This window comes from Balaenoptera ricei, chromosome 12 (genome assembly GCF_028023285.1).
Source record: "Balaenoptera ricei isolate mBalRic1 chromosome 12, mBalRic1.hap2, whole genome shotgun sequence".
Taxonomy (NCBI): domain Eukaryota; kingdom Metazoa; phylum Chordata; class Mammalia; order Artiodactyla; family Balaenopteridae; genus Balaenoptera; species Balaenoptera ricei.
Genome location: NC_082650.1, coordinates 80453960 through 80476424, shown reverse-complemented (window position 1 = coordinate 80476424; position 22465 = coordinate 80453960). Strand labels below are relative to the sequence as shown.

The 22465-nt window shown below is 35.0% G+C and overlaps 1 protein-coding gene across 3 annotated transcripts in view; it reads right to left on the bottom strand.

Annotated features, from left to right (window-relative positions):
• Positions 1-22465, bottom strand: part of PHIP (pleckstrin homology domain interacting protein) — a 126510-nt gene that overhangs the window by 42717 nt on the left and 61328 nt on the right. For 2 of the 3 annotated variants that reach the window (XM_059941756.1, XM_059941759.1), the window contains exons 16-20: positions 15390-15518; positions 13728-13953; positions 9701-9838; positions 8758-8941; positions 5114-5231 (exon numbers count right to left, since the gene is read on the bottom strand). In XM_059941756.1, the coding sequence (XP_059797739.1) occupies positions 5114-5231; positions 8758-8941; positions 9701-9838; positions 13728-13953; positions 15390-15518 (795 nt within the window). The remainder of the gene's footprint in view (positions 1-5113; positions 5232-8757; positions 8942-9700; positions 9839-13727; positions 13954-15389; positions 15519-22465) is intronic. The other variant, XM_059941758.1, reaches the window with a different exon arrangement.

The following is a 22465-nucleotide window of genomic DNA, read 5'->3' as shown; positions in this document are numbered from 1 at the left end:
AAGATATCCCATAAGTAGACTAGACTACAGTACCAGCTCAAATATTTTAACATTAAGTTAAAACACAGGTTTATGATATGTTGAAATTCACTTGCTGATTGATAGGTTATAAAAACTTTTTTTTTCTGATGAGGATTCATAGTAACAGACTAAGGCTAACACTGAACTCTCCTGTATGCACGCCAAACCTATAGAACAGATGTAAGAACGAGGACCACAGACTGTGAGGCATGTATAATAAGGCAGAGGCAAACTAGAAAACAAAATGGTGATCACAAAGCTAACCAATCACTATGAGACTTGGATACCAGGTGACTAGCTCTCTCTTCTGCTGCAGGCAAATGTGAGAAAAAAGTCTTCTGCAGCAGATGAGAAAACAACTAAGACTGATCAAAATAACTTAAAGTCCAACATGGTTACAGAGATGAAAAGAACTCAACACAAGAATTTACACCTGAAAAAAACCCAACTTGTGAATATAAAAAAATAGAAGCAAAATACTAAAAACTACCTTCGAAAAAAAAGACTGACATCAGACTTATACATACAACATATCATGCAATAAATCATACAATAAGAAAAAGGAACACTATCTTTAAAGTGTGGGCAGAAAATAATTTTGAACCTATTAGTTATATTCTCAGTCCTTTGAACCTATAGTTATAGCCTCACTTTTTTTTTTTCCTCTTCTCATTAATTTTGTCTTAATGGATCTCAAAATTCTGTGACAGATTTCTGGTCAAGTTGTTTCCATTAAAACGTACTGATTTAAAAACTATTAAGTTAAAACTGCCACATACAGAAAATCAAATGGTCCACAAAACATTCTCCATTTCTTCAAGGTTTTATGACGCATTGTTATCAATCAGTCTTTTACTATTCAGCTTAAATGGCTGATCGAGAAACAGTCCTGAGACAGTTCTTCCCCCACTGGTTAAGACTGGGGTGCCCGGTACTGGTGATAATATTCATTTAGCCCTCTGAGCTTTCTGGGCAGACGTGGTGACCTTGCCAGCTCCAGATGCCTTCTTCTTGTCCACTGATCTGATGACACCGATAGCAACTGTCTGTCTCACGTCACGAACAGCAAAGCGACAGTCAGAGGAGCTCTCAACACACAAGGGGGCTTGCCAGGAACCTATCAACCGTGGCAGGCAGCACCACCACCTTTCAAGAATTTGAGGCCATCTTCCAGAAGCCCCTTCCCAGAACAGTGACCAATCTTCTCCTTCAGGTCAGCAACCTTGCAAGCTGTGTGAGCCGAGCTGTGGTACAATCCAGCACGGGTGCATAGCCAGCACTGACTTAGCTTGGATGGCTCAGGATAATCATTTGAGCTGTGACGCTGGCTGCTTCCATCATTCATGGCTTATTTTTGCTGTCAGGAAGCACAAAGCTATTATGGCGAGCAGCTCTGACAGACACGCTCTTGACACTGAGGTCTACATTGTCTCAGAAGAGCTTCACCCAAGGCTTCACGCGCACTTCAACAGACTGTTTTTTTTTTTAAACTTCAGTTGTAATGACGACTGAGCAAAGGTGATCACATGCCAGATTTGAGAACCCCAGTCTGCAACTGGCCCACAGGGACAGTACCCATACTACCTGGAGAGGCAGGCACCAAAGGCTTGTCCATTAGACAAGTGGGTGGCAGGATGCCATTCAGAGCTTTCAGCCGCATGGTTCACTGGCACTGCCATCTTTACAGGGGACTTTCCATCCCCTGAACCAAGGCATGTTAGCACTTGGCTCCAGCATGTTGTCACCATTCCAGTAAGAAATCAGCATAAGCACTACTGTCTTGGGGTTGCAGACAGCTTCCCTAATGTAGGTGTTGATTCTTTAATTTCCTCTTAACTCTTCTGGCTGTAGGGTGCTCAGTGGAATCCATTTTGGCAACAACAAACAAAAAGTCTAATATTAGTCAAGTTCAAGTTCATGGGATTCCCTTTTTCTCTCCAGAAACTTTCAGAATATTCTGTTTTAGATATTTTCAAATCTCACTATAATGTGCTTAATTGAGGTTTTAAATTTAGTTTTGTATTATTTTCTTCCTTATTCTAGTTGGCACGCCATGCATTTGCTCAGCTAGAGATTAATTCTAGGAAATTTTTCCAACTCTTTTCTCCCTCTGTATATTTTTTCTTCTTTGAAGACTCTTACCAAATAAAGCTTTTTTTTTTTTTTTTACTATGTGCTTCTAATCTGTGTATATATGTGTGTATACAACATACACATACATGTTTTTCACATTTCCCTCATTCTCTCCATCATTTTATCCCTTGTTGATGCATTCTGAAGAGTTCTTCAACTTGACATTCCAGCTTGTTAACTTATTTTTCAGTGTTTTGTATTCCTCTATTCAACCCATCCACTGAGTTCTCCATTTCAAAGACAAGATGTTTCATCCCAATTTCTCCAACAGAACCCTCTCCAAAACAGCTTGCTGCTACATCATGTTTCCAATATCCTCTCTTATCTCTCTCAGAATAATATGCTGTGTTGAGTATCTGAGTATGTTTGGCTCTGGTTTCACAAGTGTATTGGGTGGCACTTGGGAAGGGAGGGAAAAAGAAAAAATCCAGGTCTTGCCCTGTATCCTAAAAAAGATTCTGTATGTGTATGGGGGGATGGGGCTGTGTACCTCAAGACCTATAATACTGCAAACCTGAGTTCAACCAGTCTCTGTCTCTCCATCACCTCCACTCTCCAGTTCCCTCCCCACAGTCTTGTCACTTCTTCCCTGCACTTTACCTCTACTCTTGCTGGGGCTGTTAACTTGTAAAAGCCAAGTGAAATAAAATACATTTTCACATACAAGGATACAAGATTTACTCCACACAGATTCTCTCTACAAGAATTACTGAAGGGTTCTGTAATTTTGCAAAAATTTGGGAAAATATGTAAAAGGTGTAAAAAAGGAAGTAATATTCAACTATAATCTCATAAGCTTTGAGTAATTTATTGTTAAGAGTGTAATGGATCTTGCTTCTTTCATTTAAATATTATTTATCTACGCAAATCTATTTCATTAAAAAACTGCTTTTTGTTTCATTTTGTAAAGCTTTATCCACAATTTTGCATTTCATTAGAATAAATTCCAAGTCAAAGAACATGTTTTTAATGCCTTAATATATAATGCATAAGAAAAAGCTGGTTGTCAACCAACATCTGTTCCCCGCTTCTTGCACAGAAAATGAAATTTTCACTGTCAGAATTTCATGTGACTAAATTCTGGCCAATGGGGTATCTGGCACAATGTTGCAGAACAACTTCAAAAAACCTTCCTCAGGAGAGCGTATGTACCCTCTGCACCTTCCTCACTGACATGATCTTCCATCCTGCAGCCTTATATGAAAATGCTGACATCTTGGGGCATGAAGTCAAATTCACACATAAGAGAATCAGAAATATTTAAAGAACTTCAGTTCTCAACACAGAGGGCATCAAACCAGACCTTGACCACCTACCGAGGCTTTTAATCAGAGAGAAATACATTTCCCTCAAGGGGAATAAATAAATATTTAAGAGAAATTAAGTAAATTTAAGGCACTGTAATTTGGGGACCAAGCCTATTCAAAAATCAACTTTATAATTGCTTTCTAAACAGTTTTTTTGTATTAATTTATACAACCCCCCTGCACAGTTAGTACCCTCTACTATTAGAGGAAAAAAAATAATGCAACTCTGAGATGAAAGGTAGCATCTCATAACTTGTACCTCTGTGATTATCAATAGGAGGTGCTTTCAAACCTTTCTCCAGTCTCATAAAATTTGAAAAACAAAAATGAGGTCATGTTATAAACACTACTTTCCCACTTGTTTTTTTTTCACTTAACAAATACATCATGAACGTTTCTCCAAGGCAATGGAGTGAGCTCTAACTCATTTCTTTAAAAAGCTGTATAGTATTCCATGGGTATATATATATGTCATGACATCCTACCTTTCGTCCACCAATAAACACTAAAGTTATTCCAGTTTTTGCACCAGAGACACTACAAATATCTGCATGCACACACACGTGTATACATTCACATCAATTCTTTTCTTTCTAAAAAAATAGTCTTCGAAGTACCACTACTGGATTAAAAGATAAGCATATCCTTTTAATTTTTACAGATATTACCATATTCCATCCATAAAAGTGGTAGCAATACAAGCTCACAATCATTATATGAATTATGTCTCCACATCCTTGGATTCAGAGCAAAGGATACCAAAAAAAGGGTATGCTTTCCAGACACCATGAAAAAAACCAACAACAACAACAACAACAACAAAAACCTAAAAAAGAAAAGATTATTTCAGATTATACTAACAGAAACTGTAACAGTGTAGGGTCCTACTGATGCCAAGGTATGATACCCTTAGTAAAGGAAAACATAAAATAATAGCAAAGGACAACTTGAGTCCTTCAAAGAGTCACAAAACAGAAAGAGGGAGCTGTAATAAAGGAAACTACTTTAGAAGGTCTGAGGAACTCAAATAAGAGGAAGGAGCACAAAGCTGGGTCTAGAGAGCCGTCAACCCTTGACACTCAAGAAGGTTAAGTACGTATCTCTCCCAGATTAGGGCATAACCAATTGAAATCTACTGGACTGAAAAGTTTTTCCAGAGTAGGATGACAGACAAACCAACAGGGTAAACTAGTAGGGACAATTTACCTATCTTAATGGAGAAAATGAGAACTATTATTTATAGCAGCATAGCTGACTTAATTACCTGCAATAACAAATAGGTGCAAAAACAGTAAAAAAAAAAAAAAAAAAAAAAAAGTGTAGGACAAAAAACAAAACCAGAACACTGTTTTACAGTGTGCCACCAATGGCAGAACTAAAAAAAAGATTTTGCTTAGGCTTAAGGTATAATTTATTAGATTTAACAGGCATATTACAATTGGCATTTGGGGGAAAGGTATGCTAGAAAGTAGGAAATGTAATACTAAAGATTTAAAGATAATCCAAAGATAATCGAGAATTAGCTATGTTAACTTTATTTCACTAGTTAAATATCCTGTCTACAATGCTAACATCTTTAATTACAAAAAGGCCTTAAAATGGTCACTGTACTTATGAAGCAAATATTAAACATCAAAGTAATTACTATTTACCTTTGAGACAGTGGGCATTTTATTCTCTTTTGGAACTGTGAAGTGTTTTCTTTTCTCTTCTGATCTGTAAGTCTTTATTTCTTCTTCTCCCTTTGCAGTTCTCCATTCTTCTTGCCTACTGAAAGAGAATTAAAAGCCACATATAATCTATAATGTTTATAACTGATTTCTCCCCAAAGGGAATGTTAGGTATCAGAGAGGGGATGTTACTCCTGATGCCTTCTTTTCAGATGAGGCATGTGATAAAGATTTCTGAGTTTAATTTCATAGATTGTGAGCTCTGGACATTGAGCATTAAATGACTGGAATACTGGAAAGACAGACTCTGTCCACTTGAACTAGATACTACGTTTCTACTATAGTATTAGGCAAATAAAGTTTTAGGATCTGGGAACACAGTTACTCCTAAAGTAACTGCTCCAAGGATTAAAAACAGAATTTATTTATTCTTCAAAAATTATGTCAGTGTTGGGCTTATGCTGTGATAATCTTATGTGCCATACAGATAGCTGGAATTAAAAAAAAAAAAATAAGGCACAACAGACCCTTGAGGTAGAACTAACATTAACTCCCGAAGCCCTGAAAGAACTACATTCTCTCCAGTGAAAGGCAGGTCAGGCTTCAGCCACTGAAAAAACTTCAACTCTATCCAAGTATGAAGCTGAATTTGAGCAACAGAAGTTTTGAGGAACATTAACTGTGAACTTTAATTTCATGGAACCTGAACTCACAAGGACAACACAATTCTTAAAAAATTTTAATTCCTTAAAACTTTAAGGTTTTTGAACTGGAAGGGTATTTAATCTTTGAACTTTAATTTTTCCCTGGAGATATCACAGTTGGAAGGGAGTTAAAATTCGAACCTGGAAGAGCTCTATAATATTGATATTTTATTACTTGGGTATATTAATGTTGTCATTTTATACTTAATTGCAGAATCTCTAATGTGGCTGGTCATGATTCTGAATGGAGATGAGTGAACTTGAATCTTGTGAAAAGAATGCCCTTGGATTTAATTTTGTTTGTTCTTAATTTTTTTTTAAATTAAACTTTTTTATTGAGATAACTGTAGGTTCACATACAGTTCTAAGAAATAATACAAAGAGGTTCCTTGTATCCTTTACCTAGCTTCCCCCAATGGTAATATCTTGCAAAACTACAGTACAACATCATAACCCGGATCTGGATATTGATACAACCCACTGATATTCAGAACTCCCCAGTTTTACTTCCACTCATGTGTCTGTGTTTGTGTGTGTATTTGGTTCTCTCCAAGTTTATCACATGTGTACGTTTGTGTATCCATTGCCCCAGTGAAGATACAGAAAGAACATTTCCATTACCACAAAGATCCCTTGCGGTGCCCTTTTAATGATCATATCCACCTTTTTCTCCTCCTCCTCAGCCCTTCCTCCCCACAATGTCTAGCAACCACTAATCTGTTCTCCATCTCTATACTTTTGTCATTTCAAGAGTAGTCCATAAATGGATTAATACATAACCTTTGAGATTGGTTGCTCACCGTAATTCCCTGAAAATTCAATCAAGTTGTGTATCAACAGGCTGTTCCTGTTTAATGCAGTCTTATTCTGTGGTGTGGATATACCATAGTTTGTTTAATCATACACCCACTGAAGGACATCTGGGTTGCTTCTAGGTTTTGGCTATTACGAATAAAGCTGCTATACATTTGCGTACAGGTTTTTGTGTGAAAATAAGTTTAATTTCTTTGGGATAAATCCCCAAACAGTGCAATCAATGGATCGCATGATAGTCTTATGTTTAGGTTTTAAGAAAAAAATGCCAAACTGTTTTCTGGAGTGGCTGCACCATCTTACATCCCCACCAGCAATGCATGGAGGGGTCCAGTTTCTCCACACCCTTCCCAGCATTTGGTGCTGTCACTGTATTTCAGCCATTCTGATAGGTACAAAGATTATTGCACTGAAGTTTTAATTTGCATTTCACTAATGGCTAATGATGTTGAGTATCTTTTCATGTGCTTATTTGCCATCTGTATGTACCCTTTGATGAAATGTCTGTTCATAGCTTTTGCCCAATTTTCTAACTGGATTGCTTTGTTTACTGCTGAGTTTTGAGAGTTCTTTATATATAATAGATATTAATCCTTTGTTGGCTATGGGATTGGATTTAATTTTAATGCAAAGTTCCAGGAAGGGTGAATATCCTTTGAAGTAATGGCCACAGCCTCGCTGGACCATATGCTCAATGGTCAAGCTCAAAGAAAAAGAGATAAAAAGGTGACGAATATTTGGAGAGAAACAAATCTTCCCCACTGTTCCGTGTGCAGGGACCTCCACCACCAACGAGCAACCCACTCCTGGACTCTGTTCACCTCCTTACTCATTCTTCTCTAGGGTAGGAGGAGTGAACTAATTAATTAGGATGCTCTAGAAGGAAAATCCAGCTTAGCATGGCCCAGTTCTATGCCCCGTTTGCCATGTATACATTCTTCTCTGCACTTTAAAGAGGCAAACCAGCTGCCTCACATGAGGAGAAATACCGTGGCCCAGTGGTACCTTTCGGTGGGGTTCAGTATTAGGAAGCGCACATTCATGCAGATAAAAGTCATGTTCTTCACAGCCGTATGAATAATAAAATATTCTCATTTCCTGTCTTACTCTTTTGTGTTATTTTTTACTCCTTCAGAACTATTTTTAAAATGATGGGTATTATTTATTGCACCCTCTTCAAACCTTAACATTAGAATTAAAAAGTAGACAGGAACGCAGCTAAAAATATACTAAGAGAGTTAATTTTTTATTAAGAACATCTGGGTGTATTTGTCATCAGATAAAGTTATGGTTCAAATTCAAGCTTTAGGTGCATAATCCTAAAACCTAACACAAATTTGGGTGTTGTCCAATCAAAAAAGCATAATATATATAAATATTCAGATTACAAATATTTTTAATTATATAATTACTCTTATCTTTTAAGAACTAGGAAATCCTAAAATCAAATTTGATCTTCCTATGTTTTTTATTATAGTACAGTATTATAATATATAGTCAGTATTAGTTGGGGCTCATATGGACCTCATTCATGAGTATTTCATTAATAAAGAATCAAAAGGAATTGGATATAAACGTCCCTCATAGCAATGACCTTGAGAATAGGATTACATAAAATCAATACTTTTAAATTTACATATGTATACTTTTAAGTATAAAAAAGAATTATTTAAAAATACTTATATAATCTATTACCAATAAATAATATAATGTATTTTCACTATGCCTCTGAATGATGTGGTCTGAATGACTAGTAAAATCCATAAAAAACTAAATTATAACAAACTATGAATGTGTTTTAAGATACAGTTAAACAAGACAAACCAAGATTTAAATATGCTACTCAGTAAAATCTCGTATTTGTTCAAGCCAAATTTATAATCCCCCCCCATTCACCTTAACACTCCCCCCATATCATTTATATGAATCATCCCAGAAAGGGACATATACTGAAATTTAACTTTTCTCCAGAGTCATGAAGAGTTTAAAACATTAGCTCCGCAGATAAATTTAAAACAAATTAGAGCTAAAAAGGCACTCAGAAGACTGTAATTCAAAATGAATACAAACAACTGTGGTACCTAACAATTCATAATTCCCCTTCCTTACCTGGCTACACCAGCTGATAGCTCAGGTACTACCACCCTTCGACTCCAAGCTACAAGATCCCGCTCTGTGGCTATTTCACTTCTTGGTGCATTACTATGCATTTGCCGTACACCTTCGATTTGACCACTACGCCTCAGTCCTACATTAGGTGGTGAATGAACCTCTGAGGTAGAACTTGTAGAGCCTAAGTGAAAAAATTAATACAGTAAGTTCTATTTAGAGACACTTCTCCATTAGCTTCTAACAGGACACACACACACACACACACACACACACCCACCCAACCACCCCAGGGGGAAAAAATCCATACTATCTTCCACATGAAACTTCACAGTGCTGTGGCAAATAATCACATCACCAAATTAGGAGCTAAACCACAAGCAAAAGCTTAATGAAAACAGAACGTGGTTATTCAGTTGACTAGATAAGTTAATGAATCATGACTATGGACTGTTAAGCTCCAAAGATGCAAAACCTAATATTACTTAAAAAAAATTGCCCACTGTGTATTTTTGGGATAATTATATAAGAAGCAAAAACAGACACAAACCCAAGGACATTTATGGTTCATAAATTTGCTTTAAATTTTCTCTAAAGTTTAATAATATACAACAACAAGGATGGTGAGATGTTCGAGAATGTGGCTTTGAATGTATTCCATAAATAATTGAATAAATTTATTTTTAACATGTTTCTAAGTTATTCACGTTTATTATAGGAAATTTGGAAGAATATACACATTAAAAAACTCATTGTCCATAGTTTGAAACCTTATATTAAGAATATTTTTTTAGGTCATTAAATACTCTTCAAAAACATGATCATTTTGGCAGCCTAATATTTCATATAATGGATTTACCATATTTGTTTAATCACTTCTCTACTGCTGTAGGTTTAGACTGCTTCAGTTTTTTAAATATTTCACTTAAGAATCACTGCTTACCTCTACTTAAACGGCTGGTATTACTGATACCTGCTTCACCAGAACGTCTCAGGTCTTGCTCCTGTTGCAGTCTTTGAATCATACTGTCCAGTGGGCTGATCTCCTGGTTTGCTTGCTGACTTAAAACTTGGTTCAGTCCTATGTAAACCACAAAAATGCTAAGGATACTTCAAACCATATTACTTATCAACCTCACTTTGAGTCCAGAATTAAACATAAATTCTGCTTGAGTAAGACCTAAAATGAGCAACTGTGAATGATGGGAGAGAGAGAGAGAAAAAAAAAAAGGAAACATGCCCCCTTCAATCTTCATTAAAAATAATGATGATGATGATGACATAACTTTTACTTAGTGTTTACCATGATTCAGGTACTCCCATAATCATTACAATACCACAATCCCACAGGTATTATTAATTCCACTTTATGGATAAGAAAATCAAAATAACTATTCAAAGTCATATATCTAGTAAGTGGCAAAAGAAGGATTTCATCTTAGATCTTCTTTTAAAAAAGGCAAATCTGATTACCCACTTTCTCAAAAAGCTTTACTGCTTCATTCATCAAATTCTTGAGTGCCCATTATGTATTAGGAACTACGCCAAGAAACTGAGGATCCAGTGGTGAATAAGATACATCACGGTCCCTGACCATCAGGGAGCTAACATTCTAATGGGGAAATTGAATGATAAACCCATACACAAATGCAGATTGTGAAAAAATGTTGTCAACATAAAGAAGGTGATGAGATAGAGAAAATGGGGAAGGAGAGAAATGGGAACTACCTATGGTGAGTCAGAAAAGTCAAAGAAGCCCACTTTGAAAAGGAAGCATTTGAGTGAGACTTGAAGAAAAAGAAGAATTAGTCACTCATGTGAAGAGCTAGAATACACTCTGGACAGAAGGTAAGAGCTGGTACAAAAGCTCTGAAGTAGGGAGGAACTTGGTGTATTTGAACCCATCCTGCTTTTCCAACATCAATTCTCACCCACACCAGTGATATGAGACTACCTGACTCTTTTACTCTCCTAATAGGATATACACCTTTATGCTTTGGAGCTTTTGACCACTTCAAGTACAAATGTGATAAATGCTAACATCCTTCAAGCACCAAGAGAAATGGCATCTCCATATTTCCTACATGAAATCCTTCCAGACTACCCCTGAAACACCTAATACAATGAAATGCTATGTAAATGGTAAATACAATGTAAATGCTATGTAAATAGTTCCCTGCAAGTAGCAAATTCAAGTTTAGCTTTTTGGGACTTTCTGGAGTTTTCTTCCCGAATATCTTCTACACGGGTTGGTTGACTCCACAGATGCTGAATCCAGGAATACGGAGGTCCGACTGTGTACACACCTTAGTACTCAGCCCAATACAGAAAGGAAGCCCACTACTTAGTTCTTCAAAAGCATGAATTGTGTTATCCATCTTAATATTCTAATTCTAAATCTAGAACAATGTTAGGCATATAAAGGTGCTCAATCCTGCTGAACAAATAAGAAAATGTATGTTATGAGATATATGAAAGGCATTGCCACAAGAGGAGAGAAAACAGCAATTAATATCGGGTGTGTGGGAATGTAAGCAAGGACTCGATGAGATCAGACTTTTAGAGTGGGTTAGTAAGATACAAAGTATATTCTGAAATGAAGCAGTAGTAGTATGAAGGTATAAGAAAAGAGGAAATTACGTGTATTAAGCACATAAGGTTATTTCATTTCTTAAGAGAAAACTAAAATTCAATGAGATAAAATAACTTGACCAAGGTCACAAAGCTAGAAAGTGGTAAAAGTGAACAGAGGTAAAAATTAAAATGCCTATGGATGCCTATTTCCTGGTATACGGGAGAGAAAACATCTCATGTTTGAATCTGATATAGCTCAAGTTTACAACTGAGAAAACATTTAAAGTGTATTGTTCAGTGTAGATATAACAGAACTGCACTCAAACCCAACTTATTACAATATCCAACATGTATGTTTACCTAACTCTATTTCCCCAAAAGAATTTTACTACAGATCTAGATTTGCAAATAGAAATATAATTAGAAATGATGCTAAAGTTTTTTCAAAAAGTATTTTTCTTTTGTTCTATTTTTGTACCTGGCAAGTCAAAAATAATGAAGGAAATGATATTTACCCTGAATTCTGTGAACTACTAGAACACTTAAAAATTCTGTGACTCACTCTGAAGCCATAATTATTGCTCTGGGTTCTTTTGTACCCCAATACTATAACTGGTGTCTTTCATTTTCAAGATCAAGTCCACTTGTTACTCTAAGGGCAGCTTGGCATGGAAGAAAGAACAATGCACTGGGAGTCAGAGCTGGATTTGAGTCCCTATGATTCCGTGTACTTTAACTTGAACAAGACATAATGTTGTTAAATTTTCATTTTCTCAATTTTTAGAATTGGGATACCACAGATAAAAGGATTAAATGAGTGTTATTTATGAAAGCCCTTTAAAAACTGTTAAATGAAGGGAAGAATAATCACGATAATTAAGTAGCGCTGATATTTTAATAAATGAGTCCTTTTCTTATTTCCCTGTCCCTGAAAGCCCAGCCTAGGTACCTGACTGAGACCTGGGAAAGATCTGAGTCTTGCCAGTTCCCCACTAAGGGAATGAAGACATTTATCTTAATTTCAGTCCTATGACCAAGACTTCTCTAACAATTGTGAATTCTCTAATCTGAACGCCTGCCTAGATTTCTCAAATCCTGCCTTTTCTTAGATTGAGTTCATGCTGTGTCCACGTACTGAAACATTTTAGTTTCACATACTCTAGATTCTTCATTATAATTTCACATGCCCAATCCTTTAAGAAAATAAGAGATGATTGATTTTTCTGTGCTGCTTACAGAATCTGAATTCATTATTTAAAAGTTAACTCATTATATATTACATCCCATATATGTCCTTCATATCTACTTAGAAGTTTTGCCCATTTATGCTAGTCGAGAACCTAAACTATTTTCATAAACATTTTCCTAGTCTAAAATATAACAAAGATTCATAATTGCAAAACTGGTTTAACTTCCTTTACAGTCCTTCCATTATTTTCACTTAATAAATTAGTGCTACTCTTCTTGCCAAAAGCAGGGAAGAAGCCTGTAGACCCTGACTCCATTTCAACTCCCATTCGATTCTTCAACTAATTCAACTTTCACCCTCCATTACTTCACCCTCCAAAACAGCATCACTTTTCATTCCTATCTTTACTTTTCTTAAACTTTTAAAAGTTGATCACTTCTTAAAACAATCGTTAACGTGAACAGACTATCTAGTCTTTTATTACTATATTATTATTATGATTATTTATTTATTTATTTGGCTGTGCCAGGTCTTAGTTGCGGCATGCAGGATGGGATCTTCGTTTGTTGCATGCAGGAGCTTTCAGTTGCCACATGCGAACTCTTAGTTGCGGCACATGGGATCTAGTTCCCTGACCAGGGATTGAACCCAGGCCCCCTGCATTGGGAGCGCAGGGTCTTAGCCACTGGACCACCAGGGAAGTCCCCTAGGCTATCTAGTCTTATTCTCTCTCTCACATCATACTATTATTATTCGCTTTAATAATTTATCATCATTTTTAACTATGTATTTGTTTACAACTGTTTACTAATCTAACTCACTCCACGAGAGCAAGGATTGCATCTGTTTACTTCACTGCTGAATACCGCAGCTTAGCAAGTGCCAGCGACAGAGGAGATTCACAATGTATGCTACTGAATGAATAAACAAATGAACTGACTCATCTCATACCAAATACAGACTTACCCTATTAGTCCTCAGAAGGTTATAAATAGATACAGACCAAAATTATTGCTTTAAACCTCCAATGCTTCTTAACTGCCTTGCAATACTTAAGCATTATTCAAAGAACTTTAAAGAAGTATAAATATCATTTTACTTCTCATTTGTTCAAAACAATTAAAAACAAAGTTCTACCCACTTATCAATTTTATAAGATTTCAACAGGAAAAGAAAGATTTAGCATGGACTTAAAATGAGCATCTACCTGAGGAAGTTACCCCCATCTGGGGGATGAGCTGCTCCTCCCTGCAATTTTCACGACCAGGAACTAATCTCTGGTATCTTGATGGATGAGGGTTACCATCGACATCAACCAAAAAAGGCGGCGGCATGAGATGAGGTGCTTGCTGCGTCTGTTCATCTAATACAAAATTGTTGGCATCACGGATGAGGGGCCGGTAATCACTGTGAAAGAACATCTGATCTGCTATCTATAAAAAGAAAGGCCCATAAAAGATTGGACAAAGAAAAATTTATCATTATAGATTTCTAATGGAAGGCAAACATTTTAATATAAATCATGGTATTAAACAATAATATAAAAGAATATTTTCTTGAATTAACTGTAAATAAATCTTTGTATGTTCTACATTAAATTTTATGATTAGAAAAGTAGCTGCTTTGACTTGAGGACACGGGGAGGGGGAAGGGTAAGCTGGGACAAAGTGAGACAGTGGCATGGACATATATACCATATATACACTACCAAACGTAAAACAGATAGCTAGTGGGAAGCAGCCGCATAGCACAGGGAGATCAGCTCGGTGCTTTGTGACCACCTAGAGGGGTGGGATAGGGAGGGTGAGAGGGAGGGAGACACCAGAGGGAAGAGATATGGGGACATATGTATATGTATAACTGATTCACTTTGTTATAAAGCAGAAACTAACACACCACTGTAAAGCAATTATACTCCAATAAAGACGTTAAAAAAAAAAAGAAAAAGAAAAAGAAAAATAGCTGCTTTGAAGATTCCCTGGAATAGAAAGAGACTATATTCATAAAAAGAATTAAAAAAACATTAAAAATAAGTTACATAATTTCAAATTAAATGGTAAAATTAAATCTAGGCATAAATCTTTCAGCAGTACTTTGACTTTCCCAGGGCTATCATGCTTTATCTTATCTTTAAAATTACTAAATATGGTAATTATTTGTTTTAGCACTTTGCAACGAGAAATCAATTTATTCTTTGAATTAAACTCTTTAATGAAACCACTCATACAATTTAAGAAAATCCGTAAGTATACAGTAAGCATGGTTTATATAATAATAATATAAAAAATGAATGACATGATTTTCTAAGAGAATAAGCATTTTCTCTAAAATTTCTGAAATAATATAAAAATTATTAACATGAACTCATACCTGACACATCTGTAACTTTAAATTTTATCATTTAATCTGGAATTTCTTAAACCTGAACTCTTCAGTTTTTACTATGATAATCTTTTAAACAACTCTACCACAAATAAACCATTTAAATCTTTTAGTCACTAATCTCAGATAGGGTCTTTAATATTTAAAAATATTAACTACCATCACAGTAGTCCATACATTTTTTTGAGAACCACATAAAAGCCACAGAATTGTACCCCAGACAAATGCATATTCTCCATATAAGTAAAACATTTTACATAATTTCAACGAATCCCTCTCTATGGACATCTCCAACACCCATCTTATATACCCCAACCTAAAAACTGCATCTAGACCTTTCTGGCAGGCTAAGTAAAAGGTTATTTCTTCTGAAATATAAAGATTATTATCACTTCCCTCCCCAAAATACAACCCCTAAACATCTATGGATTTAAAAACAAACAAACAAACAACTATAAGGAGAAGACATATAGTCATTGTACTCTACCTTGTCATATTTGCTACTGGAGCCAAAGCCAAAAATTAAAAGATGTCCATGAGAGTCTGTGCATGCAAAATGCTGACCATCAGGAGAGCATTTGCAGTCAAATACTGCACCATGTCCTTGGCCTTCAATCTGAAATGTATTTAACCAACAATCAGAAAACTGCCATTAAAATATAAAGAACTGGCTGGTCACTATTGTTACTAAAATTCTATGATAAAAGATACGTAAGTATATATCCTAATGAAGTGAAGATATAACAAACACAGTATAGTAACAAAATTTGTGAATATTCATGAAAAGTGCCAGATTAAAAGCCTTGAAAAACAACGTATTATCTTTATCCATAGACCAGACACAAGTCAGGAAATAAAACACCACCATTCTCCCCCACCCATAGTTCTGCTTCATGTCTTTAACCCAGATTTAAAATGTTAATTGCGCCTTACAGTCCGTCTTATCTGCATTTAATCAAGCCGTTTCAGCAAAGGCTGACAATGTGGAGTAACTGTAGCGATTTTTGGGTAACTCTTGAAGTAATAGCCAGAGATCACTGCTCACAAGACACTAAATTTTTCTTTTTGGTAATAAATTCCCTTGATGGTCTGACTCATTTTTTAAATGGTGAATTTCAAAGGTTAAAGAAAAGGTTTTTTTTACCTGATAATTGTTTTCTGTTTTCCAGTTCCATTAATCCAGAACGAATGGGTTTCTCCCTGCAACCTGTCAATCAAACAGAGGTGGCCAATCACCACTCTGAATTTTTTTGCTCTCAGTGCTTCTTCAGACTATGTTCCAGTTGAAAACTTCTTTAGCAGTGTTCTGAAAGAGGTAAAAATTCTACCCTATCTAAAGCACAACTAGGGACTGAATTTCAGAAAACAACTAAAATAGGGAGTTGACTCCCTAACAAATAACAACTAAGGATGATTTTCAACAAATGTGACTGGATTTCTGGATTAGCAGAATCGGAACACACACACATTATCAGGTAAGAAATACCTCCTCTCTGTTCCGGTATCCACTGATCTAGAACAAATTGGTTTTATTAGTAATATCCCAATATCCCAGTAAATGCTTGGAAAAGAGAGAAGTGGTCATTTTCTTCCTTTAGTGTTAAAAATATGGCACAGGGATGAATGTACAGTTCACCAAGTACAGAAGTAAATTAAAATTTTGAAGAACAGTTGATTTCCTCAAGGAAGGTTTGCATTTTGGTCAAAAGAGAAAATGTTCTAAAAGAAAGGGCTCTGCCTAAGAAGTTTATATAGTACCACAAATGGGATTACCTCAAAAAGAAAACTAATTTTTCCTTTGGCTTGTTGAAAAGAAGGAATGAGCACACAGGTGTTTATTAATGCTGTTTTGAACGGTGATAATAATGGAAAAGAAATAAGAATAACTTTCTTTAAAATTTAATCACATGAAAGAAAACTGGTGAAGTAATCTAACGTCTAATACACTAAAAGACATAACATAAAAGCAAGAAAATGAGTAAGTGAAACAGGATCATTTCTTGGTTGTGAAGAAAGTTGGAGGATAAGATAACAGAGAAAGGGAACTGATTCCAAGTCTACTTTAAAACTATTCAAAAATAAGAAAGAACTACTTCTCCAGATTAACCTAAGGGCATTAGTAGCTATATAGCTTCGTATTTTCCAAAAACGAAAGAATGTAAGCAGAAATGTCAGGATTCACATCTCTATTTTTCAGTGTTGTCTAGGGAAATAAAAAGTTACATGAACTGTTATAATACCTAATCACACGAACAAAGTTTACCTCTATATAGAATTTTACATAAAAAACTCAAGACCAAAGAATTAAAAGTGTCTTGGCCATGTGTTGTTAAATGTTTTATTTACCTCAATTCACTCGAGACAGAGAAAACAAACAAAAAACAAAAAAACCCCAACTACTTTATACATTTAATATAATAAATGCTCCCAGAACTGTAATACTATTCTAAGTTTACAACTCTAAGTATACGGTAGAACGGAGGAAGAGGTCTGAGAGTCTGACTCAGCGATGCCAAAGTGTGTCTGATGGATGTTCATAAGCATGGATCCTTTATATAATGTTTAGACAATCTTGCTCTACATTCTTCTTTTGGGGAGGTGGCGGGCGGGGGAGTGGTGGTGAGGATTTATCAACCCTATACCCATGCTACCTACCAATGTTGCCACATTTACAGTTGGTAGAAGATCTCTGAGAGAATACTTGGGAGAGGCAGAACTTCTAAAGCTCTAAAAAAGCAAAGAAAAAATAGCAATCCTATTGAAGATCACTGTGTTGCTATACAATAACACATGCCACTGTGAATATGGCAGGATGGTACAAATTCTCTTGGTATAAGCCATTTGCATAACTCCAGAGTGACTTTTATATGGAGAATATGAAAGTGTATTTCAAAAGTACATTATTTGGATTAACTGTTCATTAAAGAAGACAATGGATCTGCTTTACTTACAAACCAATTAGAAAAGGTGCCCATAACCTTACTATGTAAAATGCCAACTTTATCTTCAGAAAAAGCTCCTCAGATAATAAACAGCCCTAACTACAAAATGCTGTCTAGCCTTTCCAGTTGATACAAAGTAGGAAAATATTTTACTTTCCTATATAGCTAAATATACCCTAGCTATTTTTATGATTTATGCTATAATTAACTAAGCCAACCATTAAAAATAGTTAAATACTTCTCTCTGAAAAGGATTTCATCTTCGTAAACCAGGGTCAGAATATTTATAACTAAGAATTCTTAAAGAAAAAATTTAATAATGAAGGCACTATTTGAATATGCATGTGTAACTAGAAAGCAATGAGATTTACGTTCAAAAACTAAAAGGAAGAAAATATCCTTTCTATTCATATTAAAGTTATATGCACCTATATATATTATATATCAACTACACTTCAATTAAAAAATACATTTAGATAAAAAGGTATATGAACCTATCATAAAATTAAATGCTCAACAGAAAAAGTCAACATAAAATTTAATATTGTACATAACTTATGCTAGTACTTATAGCATGCTCTAGTAAGTTTAAAAATAGAAAGAAATGAATAATAACAAATTTTCAAAATCAGTGAATTTTAGATGAACTATTTCCCTAATAATATCAAGTATGCTTGCTAAACATTATTTGGGACATATGTAAACAAAGACCACATAATAAAACTCATACTTGCTAAACCACAGTAAGGAAAGCTGAGAAAATCCATGAGGTAATTAATATTCACTAATAAGTGTAAAAATTTCAAGAAGAATAGGAGTTAAAAGAAAATAGAAAAATACATTCAGCGACTGTGATAAGGTTATTTTGTTTTGTTTTTTAAAGTTAAGAGATGAAAAGACCAGACAAGTTAAAATAATCACTCCTTTGTAGGAAAATTCTCATACTGACTGAAGAATTCTAGAAATATTTCCAAGAAATGAGCAGCACAATCTTGTTAGTTTAGAAGTTTACACTGAACTTGGAAAAAATAAAATCAATGCAAAAACTTATGAATTAAGAGCTTTGATGATGATAGAATTGTCATATTTAATGAAGAATACTAGTACCCCTTTCAAGGCAGAATACAATCCACAACTTCTAATATAATTCTTGTGAAGTAGAAAGATGAATAATTAAAGGAGACAGAAGAGTGACACCTAGGACTGAAGAGACCTCTCCTCTAGTAATGGGTAAATCACTTAATATTTCTGGGAAATGATAAAGGTCACTTCAATGATCACTAGAGTCCTACCCACTTCCAAAATCCTAACACCTAATATTCAGGAAGCCTTTTTTGGAAGAACTGGACAATCTGAAAATGAGGTATGCTAAAAGCACCAGAATGCAGACTAAAATTATAGGGTCTAAATTACATCAATTGTAAGGAACACACATAGAGATGAATATGAGAAGTATGTACTCCTAAAGGAACTCAACACAAATCAGGATGCTTAAAAATATTGGCTTTCTTAGGCAGAATCATCCTTTTATGGAATTATTCCAAGTCTATGACCATGGTCAATTTTGCGGTCTCATTCATTTTTTAAAATATACCATTGATTAGAAGGGAGTAAGTATCTCACCTAGAAAATACTCAGCAATTTCAAATTAGGAACCTTTCAAAATATCCTAATAATTTTATCGGATAGATTCATATCCCAAGAATAAAAGAGCTGAGAAACTAAATTTATGCTAAGAATTACCCTTAGAAAGTCTTCCTTATGTATAAAGAACCTTTAAAGCTTATCAACCTGGGGGAAAATAAAACTTAATTAAGAATGTACACTAGATACTGGAGATAGACACTGTCATACCTATGGTTAAAATATGCTTAGGTCACCTTCTAATTACTACTATAGTAACAATGTAAACCAAGAATATATCTTAAGGGAAGCTATCCACACTCCAACAGTCCAGGTGTCATCAAGTTACTTTAAAAGATTATTCCTAAATAAATGTTTACTTTAACATTGAAAATTCTTTAATTGTAACATTATTACATATGAATTAAAGATAGCTATTGAAAATAAATGGTGCCAAGACAAATAAGTTTATATAAAAAAGGAAACTGTTGTAACTGACTTAATAAAACCAGTAGATATATAAAAGTGATTCTGAAGAATCAACTCTAACGTTCATCAAAAGGAAAGTGTATTACCAAAATAAATAACTCATCTTCAAATTTAACACCATTTTGTTTACCCATATTCTGATTTCTCTGAGGGAAGTAATACTATTAATCAAGTCCTCCTTGAAACTGATTCTCCTCCTTTGGCCTCTCTGACATAGCATGGTGTCTTCCCAACACACTTTCTGGAGATTGCAATCTCTTCTCCATTCTGCTAAACATGACTAAGGTTGACCCTTAAACAATGAAGGAGGTTAGGGGCGCCAACCCTTGGCACAGTCAAAAATCCACATATAACTATATAGCCAGTCCTCCATAAAAACGCAGTTCCTCTGTATCGGCATCCCGTGGATTCAACCAACCGCGGACTGGGTAGTACTATAGTATTTACTATTGAAAAAATCCGCATGTAAGTGGACCTGCACAACTCAAGCCAATGTTGTTCAAGGGTCAACTGTATTTCTAAATGTTTAGTTTTAAGCCCTCTACACTGTCCTCTCTATCTCCATGAGGAGGTAGACATCTTTCTACACGGAAGACTACATTTCTTTTTCTCTACAACTAGCCTCTCCAAGTAGTCTATCTCCAAGTGCTGGCTGTCCACTTCCACAAAAAGTCCAACACTACGTCACAATAAACGTATTAAAAAAATCAGTTTTCTTTCACATCTCTCATATTTCCATCAAGAGTATCACTGCTGTCAAGATCACCTAGGCTCAATACTCTTATTAACACATTTATTAAATTTTCTGTCACTCTCCAGCTCTAATCCTTCTATCATCACAGAACACCAAGTCCTATGTATGTTTTTCTTTCACAAATTTACTACCTGTCGCTACAATGTTTCATCATGATTTCACTGATGAAAGCAGATCTCCCCCACCTATCCAATTTCATACCTGAAACACTACCACTGGCAACCAAAATATTTTTCTCTTGTTTCTAGAATATAAAGTAATTCACCAAAACCCCCACTAGGTTAACTACTCTTTATGTTTACAAGTAATTTGAGGGTACCAACAAGCCACTTCAATTTATGCTTTTCATTTTATCACCCATTTTTCAAAGTCTATTCCAGAAAAACTTTCCAAATTACTCTATGAACATGCCTTAACATTTCTTATTTGGCTATTTAAATAATATTCCTCTTACTTATAAAATTATCTTCTGACACAATTGTTATTTATTTTTCAAGGCATAATTCCAATTCTTCCTCCTCTGACCATCCACCCTGAAGTTATCCTTACATCCTTAGATATACCAATTATCTTTTCTCATATGCCACGCTACCATTTCAAACTATTTGGCCATACTTATCTTTTCAGGTATATTTTATCTCCCCAACTTAACTGCAAGCTGGATTAAAAACAAAAATAAAAAAAGGACCACGTCTTACTCTTCCCATATTTTGTGTTTATGTATAAAATCACTCAAGTATCTGCTAATCAAAATGTTTTCACCTGCATGTTTACATTCTGTAATTTTACATACTTCCCCTTATAACTATCAAATCTCAAAATATCCTTTTGATAGCAACTCATGGAACATGTCAAAGAATTACTACATAAAAAAGTAATTCACCAAATATAGTATGACAAGCTCAGATTCATGGCAACAAATACTGAGATATGTTTTTGATATCAAGATATAGATGAGAAAGAGACAGACAGAATCTAAAGAACCCCAGAAACCTGAAAGAAAATGACAATAACTGAAGTTTATAATCAGAAGACTGAAGGTAATTTCTTATGCAGAGAGGCTGAAACAAAGAATGGAAGCATCAGAAAAATCCTTTTAACAAACAGAGTGCAGGTATATGACATCTTGTTAGATGATGATAGATAGGTAATGAGATAAAAGGGAAGGAACGAAAGAGGGAAGGAAGGAGAGAAAGAAAAAAAAAAGGAAAGAGAAAGAGAGATGGAGGAAGAGAGAGGAAGAGAAAGAAAGGTCTTGAAATCTTGGTTCACAAGAGAACACGATACAAGATATACCTATTTCGAGCTTCTTTCTCCCTTTCCTAGATACATGCAGCTACAATTGTCCAAAACTAAACTAGAGGTCACACTGAGAACATGTTCATGTCAGAAGTATGCATGTGCAAAAATTCTGAGTGGCGGATTGGCAGCCTCTGCTTGTTTGGAACGTTGCAAGGAGAAATATATTGTTCTGGATTAGTGGACACTGGAACATTTTTTAAAAATCTCAAGTAAAAGAAAGGTTAACAATTACAAAAAATAAGGAAAATTTAATTAAATAAATGAAAACTGTTATTTGGAATTTACCCATGAAACAACAAAAGCAAAGCAAAAATCAAATTCAGTAAAATTGCTTTCTAGCCAGAGACACTGTACTCTTCAATTAAAATCAAAACCAGACAAAAGGCAACAAACTAGAGCTTTGAATAACATTACAGAAATAGAACGATATGGAGAGAAAGAGACAGACAGACA